This window comes from Eschscholzia californica, unplaced genomic scaffold, assembly GCF_041429995.1.
Source record: "Eschscholzia californica isolate CP2 unplaced genomic scaffold, dmEscCali1.0.p SCAF_6, whole genome shotgun sequence".
Taxonomy (NCBI): Eukaryota; Viridiplantae; Streptophyta; class Magnoliopsida; order Ranunculales; family Papaveraceae; genus Eschscholzia; species Eschscholzia californica.
Window position 1 is genome coordinate 8915363 of NW_028238483.1, and position 20727 is coordinate 8936089.

The 20727-nt window shown below is 39.4% G+C and overlaps 1 protein-coding gene and 1 long non-coding RNA gene across 3 annotated transcripts in view; both read right to left on the reverse strand.

Moving 5' to 3' along the window:
* Nucleotides 1-782: 782 nt before the first annotated feature.
* LOC147531595 (uncharacterized) lies at nt 783-1464 on the reverse strand. The gene is made up of 2 exons (XR_015228243.1): nt 1374-1464; nt 783-1292 (listed from the first exon to the last, which is right to left on the reverse strand). It is a non-coding gene; the product is annotated as an uncharacterized LOC147531595 (long non-coding RNA).
* An 11540-nt stretch (nt 1465-13004) lies between these two features.
* The window catches only part of LOC147531596 (uncharacterized), an 88281-nt gene continuing 80558 nt past the window's right edge, over nt 13005-20727 (reverse strand). The window contains exon 2 of one of the 2 annotated variants that reach the window (XM_086647037.1): nt 13005-19229. In XM_086647037.1, the coding sequence (XP_086503163.1) occupies nt 16475-18052 (1578 nt within the window). In that variant the 5' untranslated portion in view covers nt 18053-19229 and the 3' untranslated portion in view covers nt 13005-16474. The remainder of the gene's footprint in view (nt 19230-20727) is intronic. The other variant, XM_086647038.1, reaches the window with a different exon arrangement.

Below are 20727 nucleotides of genomic sequence, written 5' to 3' on the forward strand. Positions count from 1 at the left end.
CTTTAAGATGCCTTCATGTGAGTCCGAGTTGAGTACCCAAGAGAGTTCGATTCGTTGTAGTCAAACTATATTTTCTACACCGGAACCAAGGATGGTAATTTGTTTAACTTACCTTTTTTCTTCTTATTTAGTTAAAAAAAAATCCAAGTTTCTTTGTGTTTACTTTAGTTTAGAAATCTTAATATGTTCGCTTGGTGCAGTCTCACGTGGATTTATTGCTGGGAGTGTATCGTCCTCAATTTGCAAGTGGTTCAAGTGTCCCGTTTTCACCAAATGTGGGAGTTCGACAATCTGGTTATGGAAGGACACATTTTCAATTGATCGACGAGCCCGACGATGAATTTGATTTTTCAGCTGACGAATAAGAAGATTGCGATTTCGATGGAACGTCTAAGAAGAATGCGTTTAAACCTAATTTGATTTTTCAGCTGACGAATTTGATTTTGTAATGCTTGTAATGCAGTAGTAACTTCTAATTTTGAATTTGAAGTGTTAGCAGTAACTTCTAATTTAGTTACGTGAAACTTTTCTAGTTTTGATTCACTCGGAACAACTCAAGTTATGATCCTTCCAGTTGGTAGTGTTCAGACCCTGGCTTGCCAAGTTACATTATGCAATTAAATGACCAAAGCTGGTCACAAAGTTTTGTTTGTTGATAGAAATAACTTTTGCAGGGAACAACCTGCTGTTAGTCATGGTATTACTTGGCTTCATGCTCTTCCTGTTAAACTAGCTGAAATTGAAGGAACAACGGCATTTGCAGCGCTTAAATTAGCATGATGGAGTACATAATTATCTGCCATTACATGAAAATAAATCATACACAATACATGATTAAAAGTTGTACCATAAGATCAAATTAAACCACACAACAACAATGACCCAAAATAAACTACATACATAGTATATGACGATGACTACATCTTTTTGATGGCTTTCAACTTCAACTCTGCGTTTTTTATAAGTTATTTCTTTAATTCTTCACATTGTTGGTAGCGCTCCTTAGCTTTACGAGATTCCAACTCCAGAGACATAAACTTTTCAGCAATACGACTTATTTCAATGTCTTCTTTGGTAGATGCCTCCGGTATGTCATCACAATCATGGATGTCTTCTTCAAAAATGTGAAACCCACATCCACGCTTTCCATTGTAAGATGACTTTGGGCAATAATAGAACCTTCGACCTTCAGATTTTGATGTCATGAGCTTGGCAGGATCATTCCCACATGGACATAAGCGAAGTTCATCCAACCAACACCAAAATCCAGATCCCTTGTCATTAAATCCTCTCTACACATAAAGAATTCTTGTAACTATATACTTCAAATATACTTCAAATAGTGTATATAAAATATAGTAAAAAAACGATACCGCTTGTGGACACTTTGTAAACCATCGATTAGGATTGCGCTCAGTTCTGGAAAGCAACACTTTAAGAAAACCACTCGAGCAAGCACACAATATCTGTTTTCTTTCTTGTACAAAATCCATTATCATAGATTTTGTATTTGTCAAAAATAGATAACCTTTATTATAAGCTCAAAATAGTTTTTAAATAAATACACACGACCACACCATTACCTTTCACTTTCGGTTAGTCGAGCCATCGCCTGCAAAACAGTAACCTAAGCAAACAAAATATAGCATCACATTACAGTCCATTATTTTAGACAAATTAGACCAAAACAGAACTATTTAGGCATGATTTAGAACATATATGTGTATTTCTACTGAGGGACCTATGTTCGAATCTTACTGCATCTAAAAAAGAGCTCAAATTACCACTGGAGAGTCCACACCAGGGTCAGAATCTTACTATACCTAAAAAACTAAGTTATGAATTCTGAGAATCTATAAACCTAAAACCCTTAATTGCATGCTCGAATAACATAATATTTTCCTAAACTAAACAATTAGAAAAAATTCTTGAACGACCTAGAACTCATAACAACCTCAAATAGACAAAAAACACAAATTCAAGAACAATCAACTGAATAAGCAAATCAAACAAGCAAGAAAACAGACAATTCTAATCATTCAATACAACATTCCATAAATTTACCGAATCAAACACTCTTATCTCATCACACTATTTTGTTATCCCATTATACTCGACGACATAATCACCTCACTTATTTGTTTCATCCGGCGAATTCATCACTACTCATCTATGACCACAATCACCAATGACAGTCCTTTTTGGCCAATCCCAAACAAGAAAAGAAAGAAAATTTGAAGTATCTTTCATTCCCAAACTTGTATGGAAGAGATTATTAAGAGCAAATAATAGGTAAAATTTAATACAATTGAAGGAACTAAAGATTATTGACAAAAAAAAAAAAAAGCAGAGAATGAAAGACACCCATGTTCTGATTTTCAATAAAACAACTCAATATAGCTTTGAATTCATACATGTATCTATAATATATATTTACTCTGTGTACAGATAGTCTCTATAAATAATATCTGATACCCAAACTCAAAACACTTTAGAAAAAGAAAAAAATGGGGCACATTGAGTGGGTGAATGGGTGGGGAAGAATTAGGGCAATGGACATTGCATTCTTTAGAGAAGAAATCGTTCTTCTCAATAAGTGATTTACAGAGATGATAAGAGAAGGAAGGACTATTAGGATCACTTGTAAGAGTGTCTTCTGAAGATGAACCCAAATTGAGTTTTGATTTTCTCAAATAAAACAAATGGGAACCACAATTAATACTCTTACAAGGAGGAGAAGATCGATGATGATGATTTGTTTTTATGGCATCAGAAGATGTACTAGGATCAAACAAATGCTAACACTTCATGATCTAAACAGAGAAACAAATTAAAAGTAATCAAAAGACTAACTAAGATCTAGAGAGAGAGAGAGAGGATGAGAGTTAGACAGACAAAGAGAGAGAGAGGTAGATTAGAGATCAAACAAACTTACCTCGGTTTGGGGGAAAATTTTCGGTTGATTATAAGCTTGATTAAGAGTTGTGTGATTTAGACCTAGAAAAACCCTAGCAAAAGTTTGGGGGAAATTTTCTTGGTGAAGATGATAAAAAGCCGACACAGCCTCTTGCTTTCCACAAACCTGATTTTCTATTATTTATTTTCTATTAATTTAATGAGGTCCTCAACTGTAATTATATATACTATTAGGGACTGTAATTATATATACTATTAGGGTTTGGGCCGGGAAATTAGCCGGGAAGAGTATCATTGTTGATAATTTTAACCTCCCTCCTCTTACTACTACTACCAATGGTATTAGTAGGAATAATGTTCTTTTATCGAAAAAGATCAAAACTTCATTCATTCACACCTTTCTTACTACTACTACTTCAGATGATAATTTTAATCTCCCTCCTCCTAGTCCTACCCTTTGCCCGTTGTTCGCATCTCGTTCTCCCTTTAGGTGGCATGAAAGCTTTGGAACAGCAGCTAGACCGCCTTGCTCTTAAAAGCAGCAAGTAAGTAAACCACCTTCTCATGTCTCCGGACCTTCTATGAATAGGGCTTTGAACTATAGCAAATAGCCCATCTTTCTTGAAACTAACACCTTCCTTTCCGGGTAGCGAGTCAACTACTACTAATGGTATAAGTAGGAATAGTGTTCTTTTATGGAAAAAAGATCAAAACTTCATTCATTCACACCTTCTTACTCATGATTCCTGATCTTGCTAGTTAGAGAAAATTCGATTTCAATACTAGTTCATTGCCATTCCTTTTTCCTATGACATGTTACTGTTGATTATTTATGTCTAGGGTATCAAATTCAGTGAAGGAGTTTTTGCTCTATTATGTAATCAAGTCATCAACATTTCTAGCTCTTAAGGTTTCATGATGAATCTTGCCTCTTACATAATAGAGCATGTAATTTATTCAGGGATGTGTGATTTTTTTTCATGAGTTCAAGGTTTTTACAACACAACATGGAGATTAAATTTTAACTTAATATAACCAAGGGCAAGGATGGTAATAACTGGATTAGGTTTCATAGATTCATTTGAAAAACCAGAGAAATACCAAACTTTTCTGATTGATTCTCTTTGTATACCCACAAAAATTGCATTCAATGGAGAGATTGAAAGAGAGTAAATACCTGGTGTGAGTAACCTTCCTGATTATCTTCTTCTTGGGTTGAATCTTTGTGACTTCTCTGCTTGATGCGTTGAGTAGCAAGTTTTTATAGAATGACTTCATCTTTAAATGACAAAAATGAAGCAGTAAATAAAGGAAAGGTTAGTTGTGCGGTTTAGAAGAGTAAGACTTTCCGAGATTTCTTTGGAGAAAATTATTCTCTGGTGGGAGGTGGGTCAAGAATTCCCCTAATTTTGAGGAAATTTTGGAAAAATCGATCACGCGAGGGAAACTCAAACTTTCCCTAATATGTGCACCAAACAGTTGGAAATAACATTTTTTAAAGAAATTATTTCCTTTTTCCCTGGAAAAATCCCTATCAAACACAACCTAAATAGTGAAATTTGAATCTAGTTCTCAAAATTACACTTAATTAGACGTACATGTTTTCCCAACCAAAATATTTACCCTAAAAATTCAAAGCTCTCTACACTTATTCTCATATATAAGTACATAAAAATAGTTAATTAAAGAAAACTAACAGAATGTTATAAATACTCTCGATTTATGGTTGATGACCACCTCACTTTGTAAATCTCACTACTATAAGTTCTCCACTATTACTTTGTATTCAAACACTATTATTGTGTGACTATTGGTTATGTAACTCATCTAGCTAAATGCTGATATAAAGAGGTTTCTTGCTAATGAAGAAGATATATCAAAATACTAGTATATCAAAGTATCAATGTACCAAATAACAGAAATTCTCTACGAACATAAGCATAAAATCTAGTTCTTCTTGTCTTTATCTTTTGGTAATATTTGAATTATATTTCATCTTTCTTTTTTATTTCTCACAACACTTTATCAGCACGAATTGCTCTATGACCAAAAGGGAAGAAGAGATTATCCACCTTCTTGGATATAAACAAAAAAAAGATTGGTAAGTTTTTTCAATTGTCATAGGTATGTTACAAGGTATTTGGACTTTTCTTTGTCATCAATTCAAACTTATTATTATTATTTATCACTAACCGTTGATTTTGTGATTGTTGAGGCATAGTGAATCATATCAAAAGAGCATTAGAATTACATAGATGATAATGAAAAAAGGCTTAGTATTGCAAACTAATATGAATGTTAACGCAATCTATTCTATGGTAAGGTCAAGGTAAGTTATGCCTAAAAAGAATTGGTATTACTCTCATAACTAATGTTTACAGTGGGAGGTTTAGGAAAATAAGGGATTTTTTCGGGGTACAAAATTTTGGGTGGAAACAAAAATTTTTTGTTTCCTCCAAACACTTAACATTTTCACCTTCTTCCCTCTTCATCCTCTCCCACCATGAACTCCAGCGGCCCCCACCTTAAATTTCGACGACACTTTCACCATCTCCTACAACACTTTTTCCTCTCTACCTCTCTTTCTGTCTTCTCCCTCTCTTCTCTGTTTCTCTCTTCTCCCTCTAGAAGACAACGGGATACAAGTGCTCGAAATGGGGAGCACGAATAGGGCACCACCCGGTAGGTATCAGGCACCACTCTAATGACATAAAAGTATAAAATACCTTTAATCTTCATGTAAAGAAGAAAGCCTATTCATCTTTAGATGAAAATAGTGTTATTTTATTCTGACTCAAACTCTAAGATCCTAAGTTTTATAATATCTTAAAAAGTAAACCCTAAGAGTTTCATAGTTGATAAAGATGAATCAAAGGGTACAAGAAATCAACTCGATTACTACCCAAAATGTCATATTTAGCCACAAATTAGTAGAATCAAAGAAAAATTGATAAAGATTATAAAAGAAAAATCGTACATTGATCACGTCTACAGGTTGAATGATGCAGGTGGCTAGCATTCCAAAAACTCCACCATTAACGAAAGGTTTGATAGTAGGACAAACATCTCCTAATGGCCATGCCTTGTCTCCCTCCTAATGGTAGATCACGTCTGGTCGTCTGTGAAGGATATGATGCCTAAAGTCTGAAGGAATGGTATCCTTCCGAAGGAGTGTCCTTCGACCAAGGATGCAATGCGTGCAATTTGGCTAATAGGATCTTAATGACCATACTCGGAAGATCATTAGTCCGGTCCAATTAGGGGTCGTAATGCTTAGCTAGAAGCCAACTACGATCGTCGAATGAAGAGTTGATTCGCGGCTAACATAGACCGGATCCTACAAGGGTTACACAACAGAGTAATGATTTGAACGGAGGGAATTGACTAGATGGATAATGGCAAATAAGTGGATTGGATCCATTATTGGTAAGTCCTGAAAGATTCGGAGAAGTCCGAAAAGATAAACATGTCCGAGCCCAAAAGGGAGGCCCGGAAAGGCTTTAGGGAGGCCGCTATGTGATGGCCGGCCCAGGCAATAGGGCCGGCCAAGGAAGCCCATAAAGGGCTATGTTGGCCGGCCACTTTAAGAGACCCAATGGAGGGTAATTTTGGGTGTTGCCTAATAATTAGGTTTATGGAATCCTAGTCTGAGTCTAATACCTCTTCTAGGGATTTCTATATATACCTAATTATACAACCTAAACACACAGACAACTGAGAGGCAATTCAGAGATAGAATTGTGAGTGTCTGAAAGAGTTTCAGAATATACATCTCAGAGAGAGAGAGAGAAAAGGAGTTTTCTCAAGTATCTAGTCAAGAAGAAGGAGTTCTTCATCTCAACCTTCAAGAAGGTCCTAGCTGACTGAAAGGAGGGAGTTCAAGTCATTACTCGGTGTCTCAAGTAGAGGAGCTACACTTGGAGCTCTTATCTTTCGAATACTGGTCGGAATTTAGTTCGTGGGAAAGAGATTAAGAGGTAATCATCTTTCCAATCTAGTTCATTGGTATGTTCATGTATAGATCCTGGAAACTAGTGTTAAACATATGATGTTTGAGATTCCGCTACCAACACTAGACAATTAGGTGTATGAGATACACTAGGTTATTCCCCATCAGTGGCAGCAGGAGCCGTTTGCATGAACTATCTTTGACTAGACGAATTAGATTCATACTTGAACAACTAGATATTAGTGTTTTTAATGTTTGAATAGAGATTCAAGCATAAATTTGATGAGATCAAATTAGGGTTTTTGAATGAGATTCATGACCTCGAAACACTAGAAACATAGTTTTATGAAAAGAGTTTTCATAAACAAGCTTTAGGGTATTAGCATTTTGATAAAAATCATCAAAACCATGAAGATTGGTTGATGAATTGATCAAAAACAGTACCTAACAGCAGCTGGAACAAAGAAAAACAAAAGAAAAATCAGTTGGAACGGTTGGATTTCCAAAAAGTTTGGAAACCCCACTGGCCGGACCGGCCAGGACGCGTCCGGGCCGGACCAGCACGTCTCGGACAGACAGTCCGAGACAGACAGGGACACGGACTGGAAACCCCAGTCCGTGAAGGACCGGGAAACCTAGTCCGAGCTGGACTAGGAGTCCGAGACTCTCGGGTCTCGGACGTCCCAGCGCGTGGAAGACGCGTCTGGGATATCCCAGTCCGAGACGGAATAGGATTCCGAGACGGGAGCGTCTCGGATATCCCTGACGCGTCTGGGACGCGCTCGAGGGAACCTATTTAGAGTCTCGGTCTAGGACCGAGACACTGGACGGGTGTCCGGATGCATCCAGGATGCGTCAGGAGCGACCAGAAGCATCTCGGATGCGACTGGAAGCTTCCAGACGCGACTGGGATGCGACCGGAGCATCCAGAAGCGTCTAGGACGCTTCTGGATGCGACCGGAGCATCCAGAAGCGTCTAGGACGCGTCTGGACGCGTCCAAAAGGCATCCCAGATAGGATGGCCTTACCGTCTGTGCACAGAAGCGTCTGGGACGCGACTGTGGAGCACGGGTGCATCTCGGACCGAACATCCGAGATGGCACATGTGCTGTCCCAAGACCAGACACGTACGGGACGCGTCTGGGAGTTCCAACAGCTCTCGGATTGAGCACCCGAGAGGGATGTAAGGTGACCGGATGGTCTGGACGCGTCTGGGACGCGACCAGGACGCATCCTAGACATCTCACCCGAGATGTCTATGGTCTGTCCTAGGACAGAAGCGTCTAGCTGGGCTAGGACGCGTCTGCCCGAGAGACCAAGCACGGCAGGAAGGTGCTATCTCAAGGACCGGACCTTGACCAGGTTGAGTCAAGAGTTGACCAGAGACCAGTCAAGGGCCTTTGACCAGGGTTGACTCAGATCTTTTGAGTGGGACTCAAGGGGCTTTTTAGGCCATGATCTGAAAGGGAGTTTTTCAGACTTTTCTCCCGGTTCCGAGCATAATTTTTTCCGACATAGACCCAGGTTAGAGATGAACCCGAACGGAGTTTTTCCTTATATTGATTTTGGAAACAATTAAGGAAGAAACGTAATGTGCTTCTAGTTTGAGTATTGAGAATACGAAACTTTAGAGCCATTAGACATAGAAATGTCACAAATTCCCACGAATAGCTATACGATACATAGCAAAACCTAGAGACGAATCTGGGATACATACTTTGCTTATTATGATTGTCATATTTTTGTATGTATGGATGTATGTGATTGCGTAGAATAGTATACCTTTAGATAGGATTATCGTTTCTTGTTCTAAGCGCAAGGAGTTGTGCCCCAATAATACTTAGAGTATAGGGTCTTAGAATCTATTGACGAACTGAATGATGAGATCATGGTTCAAGTGGGAGTAGTCAATAGAGGTTCTTGGATATGAATCCAATCGAACCATAGGCGAACAAGAAATAAACTTAAAAGATGGGATCTTTTAAGGGGTAATACTAAGATTTAACAAATCATTACGCAAACCCACATAAACTTTTACGTAATAAATCATGAATGGTTATGCAAGAGTTCACAGTAACGCAACTTGATAAATTACGTAATAAGTCCCAAAAAGAATTTTGAGTAAAGCCTACCCAGATTAAGACACCTGTTGAGCCCTTGTTCATCGATGGTGGGTCATGCCAAAGCAGGGTGCCATCTTTTACCTCGGGACAATACGGGTAGATCTATGAAGAGGTCTACATGTCTAAATGGTTATTCTCAAACGAGTCAGCAAAAGGGTTTTGGACTTCGAGGCTAAAGGACGATTTAATGTTTAAATCGTTAACCAAGAGTCATAGGAGTATGATCAGTAAGGAGTTACTCACCCAGGACGACGAATTAAGGGCAGTGCCAAAGTACGCTTAATTTCGAAGGAATGGCATCTTGGAATTATATTATTCTAAGGGGACAACAAAAGTAGAATAATATAGGCAAATTGAGAAAATTGCCAGGATAACAAGTTTAATCACTTTCGCATTTCTTACATGTAGTTTAATTATAACAACAAAAGACTCAAGCAGCATACGCTGGCTTCTGGAAAAGGAAAAGTTGAATGGTGACAACTTTATGGTATGGGAAAGGAATCTAGGACTTGTCCTAAGATCCGAACATAAGGCAAACGTATTAGACACACCTATTCCTGTTCTCAATGAAGATTCGACTGAACAAGAAAGGGAGCAAGAAAGGAACATTCGGAAGAGGTCCGAACCCATCACATGCCTCATGTTGGCAACCATGGAACCTAATCTTCAGGATAAGTTCATAGAAATGGATGCCTACACCATGATTCGACAACTTAGGAATTTGTTCCAAAAGAAGTCAAGAATGGAGAGGTATGAGATTTCAAGGACGATATTAGATATGCGTCTTGAAAAGGGAAAGCCTGTAGGGCCACATGTTTTCAAAATGATTAGTCTTTTTGAAAAACTAAATCGACTGGGAGTCGACAATGGCCGAGATTTTGCCACTGATATTATTTTGCATTCGCTTCATAGTGGGTTTAATCAATTTAGAATGCACTATAATATGAATGGCTGGGACAAATCTCTAGAAGAACTACACGCTATGCTCCAAACAGCCGAAGAGAACATTGTAATAGCTGAACCTAAGAAAGAAGTTCTAATGGTTCATAAAGAAAAGGGATTTAAAAAGGACGGGAAGCAGAAATTCAAAAGGAAGAAAACGGGTAAAGTGAAAGGCAAAGAAGTTGCCATGAACAAAAGTACCCATTCTGATTCCAAGTGTTTCTATTGCGATGGCACGGGCCATTGGAAAAGAAACTGTCCAAAATTCCTGGAAGACAGGAAGAACGGAACTGGGAGTTCCGGTCAAGGTAAAAATTATTAAAAGTTATTCAATTAAATACGCATTCCTCAAGGTATGTGATACCTAAAAGACTCTTATCATTATGAATGACAGGAGCAAGAGGGAGCTGAGTATTTATTGAAGAGGAGATGAACCTGTCGAAAGCTAAGAAGGCAAGAGTTGCTGGAAAAGCTCAAGAAGGATCATAGACTCGATAGGCAATACTTTAAAGTAGTTTTAGTATTTCTTTTTCTTTTTAGAACATTGACTCTGTAATGAGATTATGAGAGTGAATAAAATATGAGATATTTTATGATGTTCTTAAAAGAGCCTATCTGACTTTTAAGTAATTTTAATGAATGATCCGACTTAGTCATTCTAAATCTTGTAAGAGTACAAGAGTTCAGTTAATCGTAGAAAATAATGTTAGACATGAAAGTCTGCGATTAGTGAGATTAGAATGGACGTAAGACTTGATTGTGGAGAAGTTTTGGAAACAAATCCTAAATCGAGAAGTGGATCTGGGTGACTAAAGAATATGATGAGATCATAAGTTCGATAGTCATCGGTCTTCCAAAAACACAAAGTCTAATACGTATCTGCCAACCCACTAAAGACCTAGAAAAGCTATAGTGAATAATTGAGTTCATCTGGATATGGATATTATTTTAGAAGGAGTTCTAAAATTTATCAATTATTCTAAATGTCTAAAGCGTCTTAGACATAAGTTCTTCAAGAACGGGGTTTTCTCACAAATCATCGAAACACAATGAGATTGTTGCTCTCGATGGTGTCTTCATTAAAAGGAGGGTCCTTCAAAGAAGACAAGTGGGAGGAAAAATCGAATGGGATTCAATAAAGAGCAACAAGAGGAAGTAAGGAGTTACTTGCCTTAAAACGAAAGAGAGTAAGAGTTACTCGGCTTAAAATGAAAGAGAGTAAGAGTTACTCGGCTTACGTGACGAGGGATGTCGACTTGAATGGTTCAAGGGACGATCGCCTGGAAACTTCTTAAGGAGTTAAGAAGGTTGCTCAAAAACCCCAATGAGTCTTGAGAAGATTCAAAAGAACTATAGCAGAAACCACTCTGAAATTGGATCGGAAATCCAAAGAGATAAGAGTAAGAATGGTTAAATCTTGTGAGACAAGAAGGTAAGTGGGAGTGAAACAAGCGTTGTTTCAGGTCCTGTATGTAGGAGACATACACGAGAGGACAAGAAGACGAGGGTGAATTAACCATGGGCATCAAAGTCTATGGAGATAGACCAGAGGATGATAAAGACTCCTTCAAAAGGAGTTTTGGAGAGGTCTGAATAAGAAGATCTCTTGGAGAGAAATTCTACCCAACTCCCGTGATAAACATGGGAGAGACACTTATGATAGAAAACATAAGAACGATCATGAGATGATTGTTGTTTACCCGAACATCTAAAAAGTACTTGGAGTACGAAAAGATGTCGTCGCCCATACAAGTCAGAAGATTGAAGAAAGTCATAAAAGTAATCTTCCGAAAATAAAGATAGGAATCTTTTAGAAAGGGCTAACAGATGGGAAAGAGTTTTCCATGCTAGGAGTCGTTACTTAACTCTACTAGATAAGAAAGTAAAATTAGAACTTGGGAAGTACTAATTTCAGTGGGAGAAAACTGATATTATCATAACAGCTTACGAAGAGTTCGAAAGCAAGATAATAACAAAGCGAAGTGAAAAGGAAACTAAACTGTCACCTTAGAACGATCATGAGATGCTCGGATCTAAGGAATTAGGATCCAGGAAGGAGAATCCTAAGATGACTTGTAAAATTGAGAACGTGAAGGAGTTCACGCGGGTGCTCAAATTTTACAAACTCTTGTTATCCGAAATAAACTGGGTTTATTTCGTCATCTAAATTGTGGTTTAGAATTTAGACGACAGTCCAAAAGGATGGAGTGTTCCAGGTAGGCTTATTAGATACGTGATCTAATGAAAGAAACCCTACTAAGTGAACATGGAAGCACATCATCCTGCTATCCCTAGTCCAGGTCATTAGTTGGAGAATAATGACTTAAGAAGACTAGCATGAGTGATTGACAAGATAGCGCTGTTTCTTGGGCTATGGGAATAGGAGTATTCAAAGGTCAACTTCATGGGTGTATAGTGGATACACTGGAAACGCCTAAGTAAGCAAATAACCCTAAACTAATGAACAAAACAAACAACCTATCCTAACTACTAAACCTATCCCCGGCAGCGGCGCCAAAAACTTGATGCACCCGAAAAGGTTGCACACCCAAGCGGAGGTATCAAGTAGTAATCCGGCAAGACCGGAATCGATCCAAGGATAGGAAGGTAGTTTGGATATCGAAGGGTCTTATTCGTCGGTCTAGATATTAAAGGCTTACTTAAACAAAAGCGCAAGTAAAAGGAAGTAATGTGAGGTTTATAATCGAATAAGCAATAAGGAAATAAAGTAAGTAAAACAAACTAAATTATCAATGTAAGAGGGCGAGAGAGATTTGAGAGAAGAGTTTGGAGGAACAAGAGTCGGGAACAACAAGTAAGAGAAGTGTCGAGGTCCGGGAATCCGATGTGGTGAACCTACAACTATGTACGGTCTAATCGAATGGATTGATAAAAACCTAGTCTCGATTCCTAAAGTGGATGTTCATAAGCACTACGTATGTCCGGAGATAATACTTAGTCAAATAAACTTCCTAAACGAACAAAACCGAATCATCGATCACATTGACTAATTGATTAACTATGCGAAATACTTGATAAGACACATGAAAAACGATTGCAACAAGTAATCAAAATAAGAGAACATCAATTTATTATCAAACTCATTAAATCATCTCAAACATAGTCATAAAATTCATCACATTTCATCATAATCGACACACTTGATTTAGCTAACATGGTGATAAGTAATAAATGAAAGGAAGATGATGAGAAATCCCCCTTTTTCGATGTGGTTCAAGGCTAGGTTCGTCGGAAAATTTGAGTAGTTAAGGTGCAGCCGATCTCCCCTTAGCAAAATTCTGGGTTCCCCATAGCGACCACCATCATCTTCTCCATTTAGAACACAAACTCCATCAAAGCTTCACCAAGCTTTCTCTCTCTAGACATTTCTTGTCGAAAATCAAATCAAACTATATGGGAAGCTAGCCAAGATGATGGGGAGTAAAAGCCCTATGGTTTCGAATCAAAAATGTTGCCGGAAACCCTCGAAAAATCCGGTCAAAGAGACCCTAGTTCCGGCCAACCCTAGATCCGGCCATGTGCAACCATGCCATCCGAGCAATCCGAGCTATTCCCATGCTAGTCCGAGCCCGTCCCGACCGTTCCGAGCCATGAATAGCCGCGTCCGAGCAAGCACAGCAGCGTCCAAGTTGCTGTCCCGTTGCTGCTGCTGTGGAAGCTTCCTGCCGGGCTACTCCGAGCTGCAGCTGCGTCCTGGAGCAGCTGCCTGTCGCGTCTGCTGCCGGTAGCTCCTGGGAAGTGCTCTGGTGTGCCGTGCTAGCTGCTGCTGTCGGAGCTACACCCGAGCTGCTCGTGTTAGCCATGTCCGTGCTCCCCTTGCTGTCCAGCCCGTGCTCTTGTGGTGCCGGCCAACTTGGCCGGCACCCTCCTTCTCTCTTGCTCTCTCTAGCCTTCAAAACCCTAACTCAAGAACACCAAAAACCCTAAAAGTTTTAGCCTCCTTCTCTCTCTTGTTTGGGGAAGAAGATGAATAGTCCTCTCCCTTTCTCTAACTTGTGTATACCCAAACCCTAGACTTAGTCAAGTTTGACTAAGTCTTGGGCTATTTTGACTTAGACTTCTTTAAGAGGTGCTCATAGAAATCTTCCTTGCTTTCTCTTCTTTGGGCTCTTGGTTATGGGTTGGGCTTTGGCTCTCATCTAGAAATCAAGGGGAGTGCCTTCAAGGAAAGACTTTGGCTTCTTTCTTTTGTAACTTCCCCGTCCGAACTCCGAATTGAATTCCGTTTTCACCGTCGAACTCGTCATTGACTTCACTTGTTGTTTGACTTCTGACTTTGACCAAAATGACCAAAATACCCCTGGTGCTCTTTTCTTCCATTTTGCCGCATAAGATAGAAATGTGATAATTCGCTCTCTTTATTCCGAATTACACCCCAAACCACAAATAAACTACCTAGCAATAAAAACACATAAATAATTAGAAATAGAACCCGAAAGGAACTAACTAATCAAAGTTAAGTGACCTAAATGTGGCATTTTCACGCCACATCAACATCCCCAAACTTAGAATTTGCTAGTCCTCGAGCAACAAACAAAACAAGACAATAAAGTAAACCTAACTCACTTTCGGAGGCATCCCGGTTGCATTTAGCGTATGCAACAAGCCGTTAAACCCCTAGGTTACCCCTAGTGGACGAGTCTCGTCTCGTGAGGGTTTCCAGTGAATACACCCACAAAGTTCTAGATTTTCAAAAGACATAAGAGTCGAACTATCGATGCAAATAAGGTAACGATCAACAAGTGAGAGACTTAAGTGTGTCAAACACATGAATCAAACCAATAAACACAAAAGCATGCTAAGAGTCTCCTCACTAATAGTTTCATACTTAAGTGCAAGTGTCCCATCATCATGAGCATCATCCAAGTCTAAAGTAACAAAACTTTGTTTCCTATCATAGCACATTTCGCCTCGACTTTGGCCTCACGGTCATACGCTCTTAAACATGAAATCACTCAAAATGGAATCTAATGGTTCACTCTCATGTGTGAGCATGGAATAAAGTAAACTCAACACATACAAAAATTAAATGAGGATATCAAGTTCTAAAACGAAATGATCTCTTAGGAATGGAAATAACCACTAACGGAATGGGGAAGCTCACTCACCCTTCTCACCCACTCTACCCTCTAATAATGTCTCCTAAAGGTAACGGATACAAGTGATGGAATGGAAGATGATGAAATCCCGAGAATGTCGACGCCTTCAACGATAAAAGAACACTCAAACAACCTTTAAACTTAACTTCTTGCATTGAATACTTTATTTTCATAACACTTACACAAACACAAAATAACACATATAACCAAACTTTTTTTTTTCTTTTCTTTTTTTTTCTTTCTTTTCTCTTCTTTTCACTTTGCTCTTTTTCCTTTTTTCGTTTTTTCCTTTTTTTCACTTTTTCATTTTCTTTCCCTTTCTTTTCTTTTTTTTACACACATACCCAAACACCAAACACAAAAGTACAAACTAGTATTCTCAACAAATCACCTTTACTTTCACACTTTGCTTTCACATTCTTTCTTCTTTACTTTTCATGCCTTCATTCTCGGGAGTAGTATGATGAATGGATGGTGGAGTATCCGTTTCCCTAAAGTTGACACTATTATCGGGTTTCATGGACTACAAGAGTAAGGTTTATTCGCTATCCTGATGTCACTCCTAGTGGCTAAGGAAGTTGAGCTCATGAGATCGTCTAAGCTCTTTTGAAAGTTGCGAAGTTGAGTAGCTCTTCATTCTACTCGGAGTTAGCGCGGAAGAGTACACTCAAAGGCAATAAAAAGGCTCAGATATCTCACATGGGTTTAAGTCTCCACTAATGACTATTTTAGGTCACTTAGAAGTGTTCCTTCTTCCTTAAGATGATACTCACATGATAAAACACCAACACCAAAGGACTCAACATTCATGAAAAGACTAAGAGCATGCATAAGATTTATCAAGAAAGAGCCACATGTATCAACATACTTAAAAATACCACTAGAGTCATACCAAATCTACCCAAAATTTTTCAAATTTGGTCAATTTGTTGAACCCTCTTGTCTTTTGAAATCTAAGGTCATGATGTCATGCGACTAAATGGTCGTATCCCCATCCCCAAACTTAAAACTAACATTGTCCTCAATGTTCTAAGCATATACTCACCAAAAGATAAGATGTACAATAAGTTAAAGAGAAGAGTGAAAGGATATTACCATAGCCGAAGGAGATAAAAAGTGATACTACCAAGACTTAAGTATTCGAGTTCCAAGTTGATGATAAGTCCATCGCCATCCCCAAACTTGGAACGAACCACGTCCCAAAAGTATACAAATTGAGAAACGCTCCTAACACATCAATCAATAGAATAAGAATGAAACATAAGCATGACCATATAAAAATGACCACTCACGCGGGATCACTCGATTGCATCAAGCTATGCAACTAGCCTTTGAGTCTCTCATATGCACGAGAGCACGAGTTTTGTCTCGTGGAGGGTTTCCAGAGATGATACCCACAAACATCAAAACCTATCTTAATCGGTTCAACGATCATAAAGCAAAAGACGAAAGATTTGGGGATCAACCCAAATAAAAATATATACAGGTGCTAATCGTCTCACAATAATATCAACGTAAAGAAGTGCACGTGAGACGACAAAAGAAAAGAAGCCATCCCCAAACTTAGTGGGTGCACAATCCACTAAGTAGGCATAAATACATGGAGTGAAGACTAAGAAGTCATCGAAAGGATCAACATACAAGTGTAGGGTCAAGAGGTCAGTCGAAGGCATAAAATCATCTGCAAGCTTAGTGGATAAAACATCCACTATGTCTATAGATGTCTTCGGGAAGACGTCTGAAATGTCCCAAAAGGGATCAACAATCGAGTCTGAGATTGTATGGAAGGTCAGACGAGGCTCTAAGGATAATGCAGTAGGCTCGGGGACCAAGTTAAGGTCCATGATTTCCTTAGGTAAATGGTCTGAAAATCTATCCAACATGTCTCTAACTACTACGTCATCAATATCCTCAAAGGCATCTAGAGCCTCGCAGTCAGTTATAATATCAGGCCTTCCTAACATGGCATCTAAGACTGACTCCTTACAAGTGTCAAAACTCGGAAAGTTCAGAATAGTGTCATTCCCAAACTTGCTCATATAGCCATCATTTTGAACATCGAAGTCTAGTGTAATCCTATCATGGTGAGACGATAATGGTCCAGGTAACGAGCAATAAGGGTCATCGATCAATTCATGCTCAAAGGGTCTACCAGGAGCATCTTCGACATTTAAATTAAGACTAGGTTTAGGTGTATTACCCTCACCATCATTCCTAGTCTCTTCTTGAGTTTGGGGTGGGAAAACCCCTTCCTCGTCGACGATAAGCTCCGACTCAATTCTATCAACAATTTTGAGCATCCATTCCGTGATCTCAGTTACATCTCGATTAAATCTAGTCTGGTACTCTAAAAATGCTTGGAGACTATCTTGAGAAGTCTCCTCGTAATAAGACATATGAGTATAACTAGATGAAGACTCTCGCGGAACACGGGGCATGGGACAATACTCGGTCAAATGGCTTAAGCTCGCACAAATAGCACAAACCGGGTTAATGGTCTCCATGGTCCTTTCTTCACTACCCTCATGTAGATACATAGGCTCGACTCTTTGAGTGGAATCATCAAGTCGGCTATTTTCATCACTAAATGAGCCATTCATATATGCTTGTCGATAGTCACGAAGACTTCGACATGGTCGATCACAGGTAATACAACTACGGGCATCATCAAATGACAAATTCATACATGAAGGTGTGGTCATCCCAAATGCTTGTTGATAGTCTCGAAGACTCCTACGGGGTTGGTTACCCTCATGCGCATAATCCCTAAGACCATATTCATTACTAGTCTGACCGACTCCATACATTTGTCGATATTCGCCCATGGTCATCCTAGGTCGGTCAGACTCAACTCGCCTATTCCTATTACTAGTCGGACCATGCCTATATGCATGTCTATTATCTTGGAGACTTCTAGGTGGTCGACTAGTATTAATGGCATGTGGATCACCGATGTAGTCACCATCCTCATCGTAAGGCCAATCATTAAAATAATGTGCCATTTGTACCAATGAGACGATACTATGCAACTATGTTCAATGATGATAACACACAAGCTATGAATGAAAACTAACACTTTTCCAACTAATCACACACAACTAAGGAAGAGAGAATATAATACGATACTAGCGAAAGCCTCTTGCTTTGTTCCGCTTCTCTCTTTCCTACCCTTCTTGATTCCTTTCTTTTCTTCCACTCCAATGTCTGTTTTTAGCTCTTTTCGAAGAACAGGTACCTAAAAAAAACAAGAAAAAGTAAGAAACTAGGAAAATAAAAGAAAACAAAAACGCCTAAGTAAGCAAATAACCCTAAACTAATGAACAAAACAAACAACCTATCCTAACTACTAAACCTATCCCCGGCAGCGGCGCCAAAAACTTGATGCACCCGAAAAGGTTGCACACCCAAGCGGAGGTATCAAGTAGTAATCCGGCAAGACCGGAATCGATCCAAGGATAGGAAGGTAGTTTGGATATCGAAGGGTCTTATTCGTCGGTCTAGATATTAAATACTTAAACAAAAGCGCAAGTAAAAGGAAGTAATGTGAGGTTTATAATCGAATAAGCAATAAGGAAATAAAGTAAGTAAAACAAACTAAATTATCAATGTAAGAGGGCGAGAGAGATTTGAGAGAAGAGTTTGGAGGAACAAGAGTCGGGAACAACAAGTAAGAGAAGTGTCGAGGTCCGGGAATCCGATGTGGTGAACCTACAACTATGTACGGTCTAATCGAATGGATTGATAAAAACCTAGTCTCGATTCCTAAAGTGGCTGTTCATAAGCACTACGTATGTCCGGAGATAATACTTAGTCAAATAAACTTCCTAAACGAACAAAACCGAATCATCGATCACATTGCCTAATTGATTAACTATGCGAAATACTTGATAAGACACATGAAAAACGATTGCAACAAGTAATCAAAATAAGAGAACATCAATTTATTATCAAACTCATTAAATCATCTTAAACATAGTCATAAAATTCATCACATTTCATCATAATCGACACACTTGATTTAGCTAACATGGTGATAAGTAATAAATGAAAGGAAGATGATGAGAAATCCCCCTTTTTCGATGTGGTTCAAGGCTAGGTTCGTCGGAAAATTTGAGTGGTTAAGGTGCAGCCGATCTCCCCTTAGCAAAATTCTGGGTTCCCCATAGCGACCACCATCATCTTCTCCATTTAGAACACAAACTCTATCAAAGCTTCACCAAGCTTTCTCTCTCTAGACATTTCTTGTCGAAAATCAAATCAAACTATATGGGAAGCTAGCCAAGATGATGGGGAGTAAAAGCCCTATGGTTTCGAATCAAATATGTTGCCGGAAACCCTCGAAAAATCCGGTCAAAGAGACCCTAGTTCCGGCCAACCCTAGATCCGGCCATGTGCAACCATGCCATCCGAGCAATCCGAGCTATTCCCATGCTAGTCCGAGCCCGTCCCGACCGTTCCGAGCCATGAATAGCCGCGTCCGAGCAAGCACAGCAGCGTCCAAGTTGCTGTCCCGTTGCTGCTGCTGTGGAAGCTTCCTGCCGGGCTACTCCGAGCTGCAGCTGCGTCCTGGAGCAGCTGCCTGTCGCGTCTGCTGCCGGTAGCTCCTGGGAAGTGCTCTGGTGTGCCGTGCTAGCTGCTGCTGTCGGAGCTACACCCGAGCTGCTCGTGTTAGCCATGTCCGTGCTCCCCTTGCTGTCCAGCCCGTGCTCTTGTGGTGCCGGCCAACTTGGCCGGCACCCTCCTTCTCTCTTGCTCTCTCTAGCCTTCAAAACCCTAACTCAAGAACACCAAAAACCCTAAAAGTTTTAGCCTCCTTCTCTCTCTTGTTTGGGGAAGAAGATGAATAGTCCTCTCCCTTTCTCTAACTTGTGTATACCCAAACCCTAGACTTAGTCAAGTTTGACTAAGTCTTGGGCTATTTTGACTTAGACTTCTTTAAGAGGTGCTCATAGAAATCTTCCTTGCTTTCTCTTCTTTGGGCTCTTGGTTATGGGTTGGGCTTTGGCTCTCATCTAGAAATCAAGGGGAGTGCCTTCAAGGAAAGACTTTGGCTTCTTTCTTTTGTAACTTCCCCGTCCGAACTCCGAATTGAATTCCGTTTTCACCGTCGAACTCGTCATTGACTTCACTTGTTGTTTGACTTCTGACTTTGACCAAAATGACCAAAATACCCCTGGTGCTCTTTTCTTCCATTTTGCCGCATAAGATGGAAATGTGATAATTCGCTCTCTTTATTCCGAATTACACGCCAAACCACAAATAAACTACCTAGCAATAAAAACACATAAATAATTAGAAATAGAACCCGAAAGGAACTAACTAATCAAAGTTAAGTGACCTAAATGTGGCATTTTCACGCCACATCAGTTTTCCTGAGTAAAATCTGGATTAAGTATCTCCGGGCCACTTGATGAGAAACAACTGAAAAATGCATGGCCGTGCTCAAACGGATTAAGAGTTAATCGTTTGGATTGAAAGTTGTTCTCGGGATCAAGAGAGTCTGATGAATATGACATATCAGATGAGATACGAAAAAACATGGGAATCGAGTATTGCACTTGTTCTAAGTACAAGTGGGAGACTGAAGGATATGATGCCTAAAGTCTGAAGGAATGGTATCCTTCCGAAGGAGTGTCCTTCGATCAAGGATGCAATGCGTGCAATTTGGATAATAGGA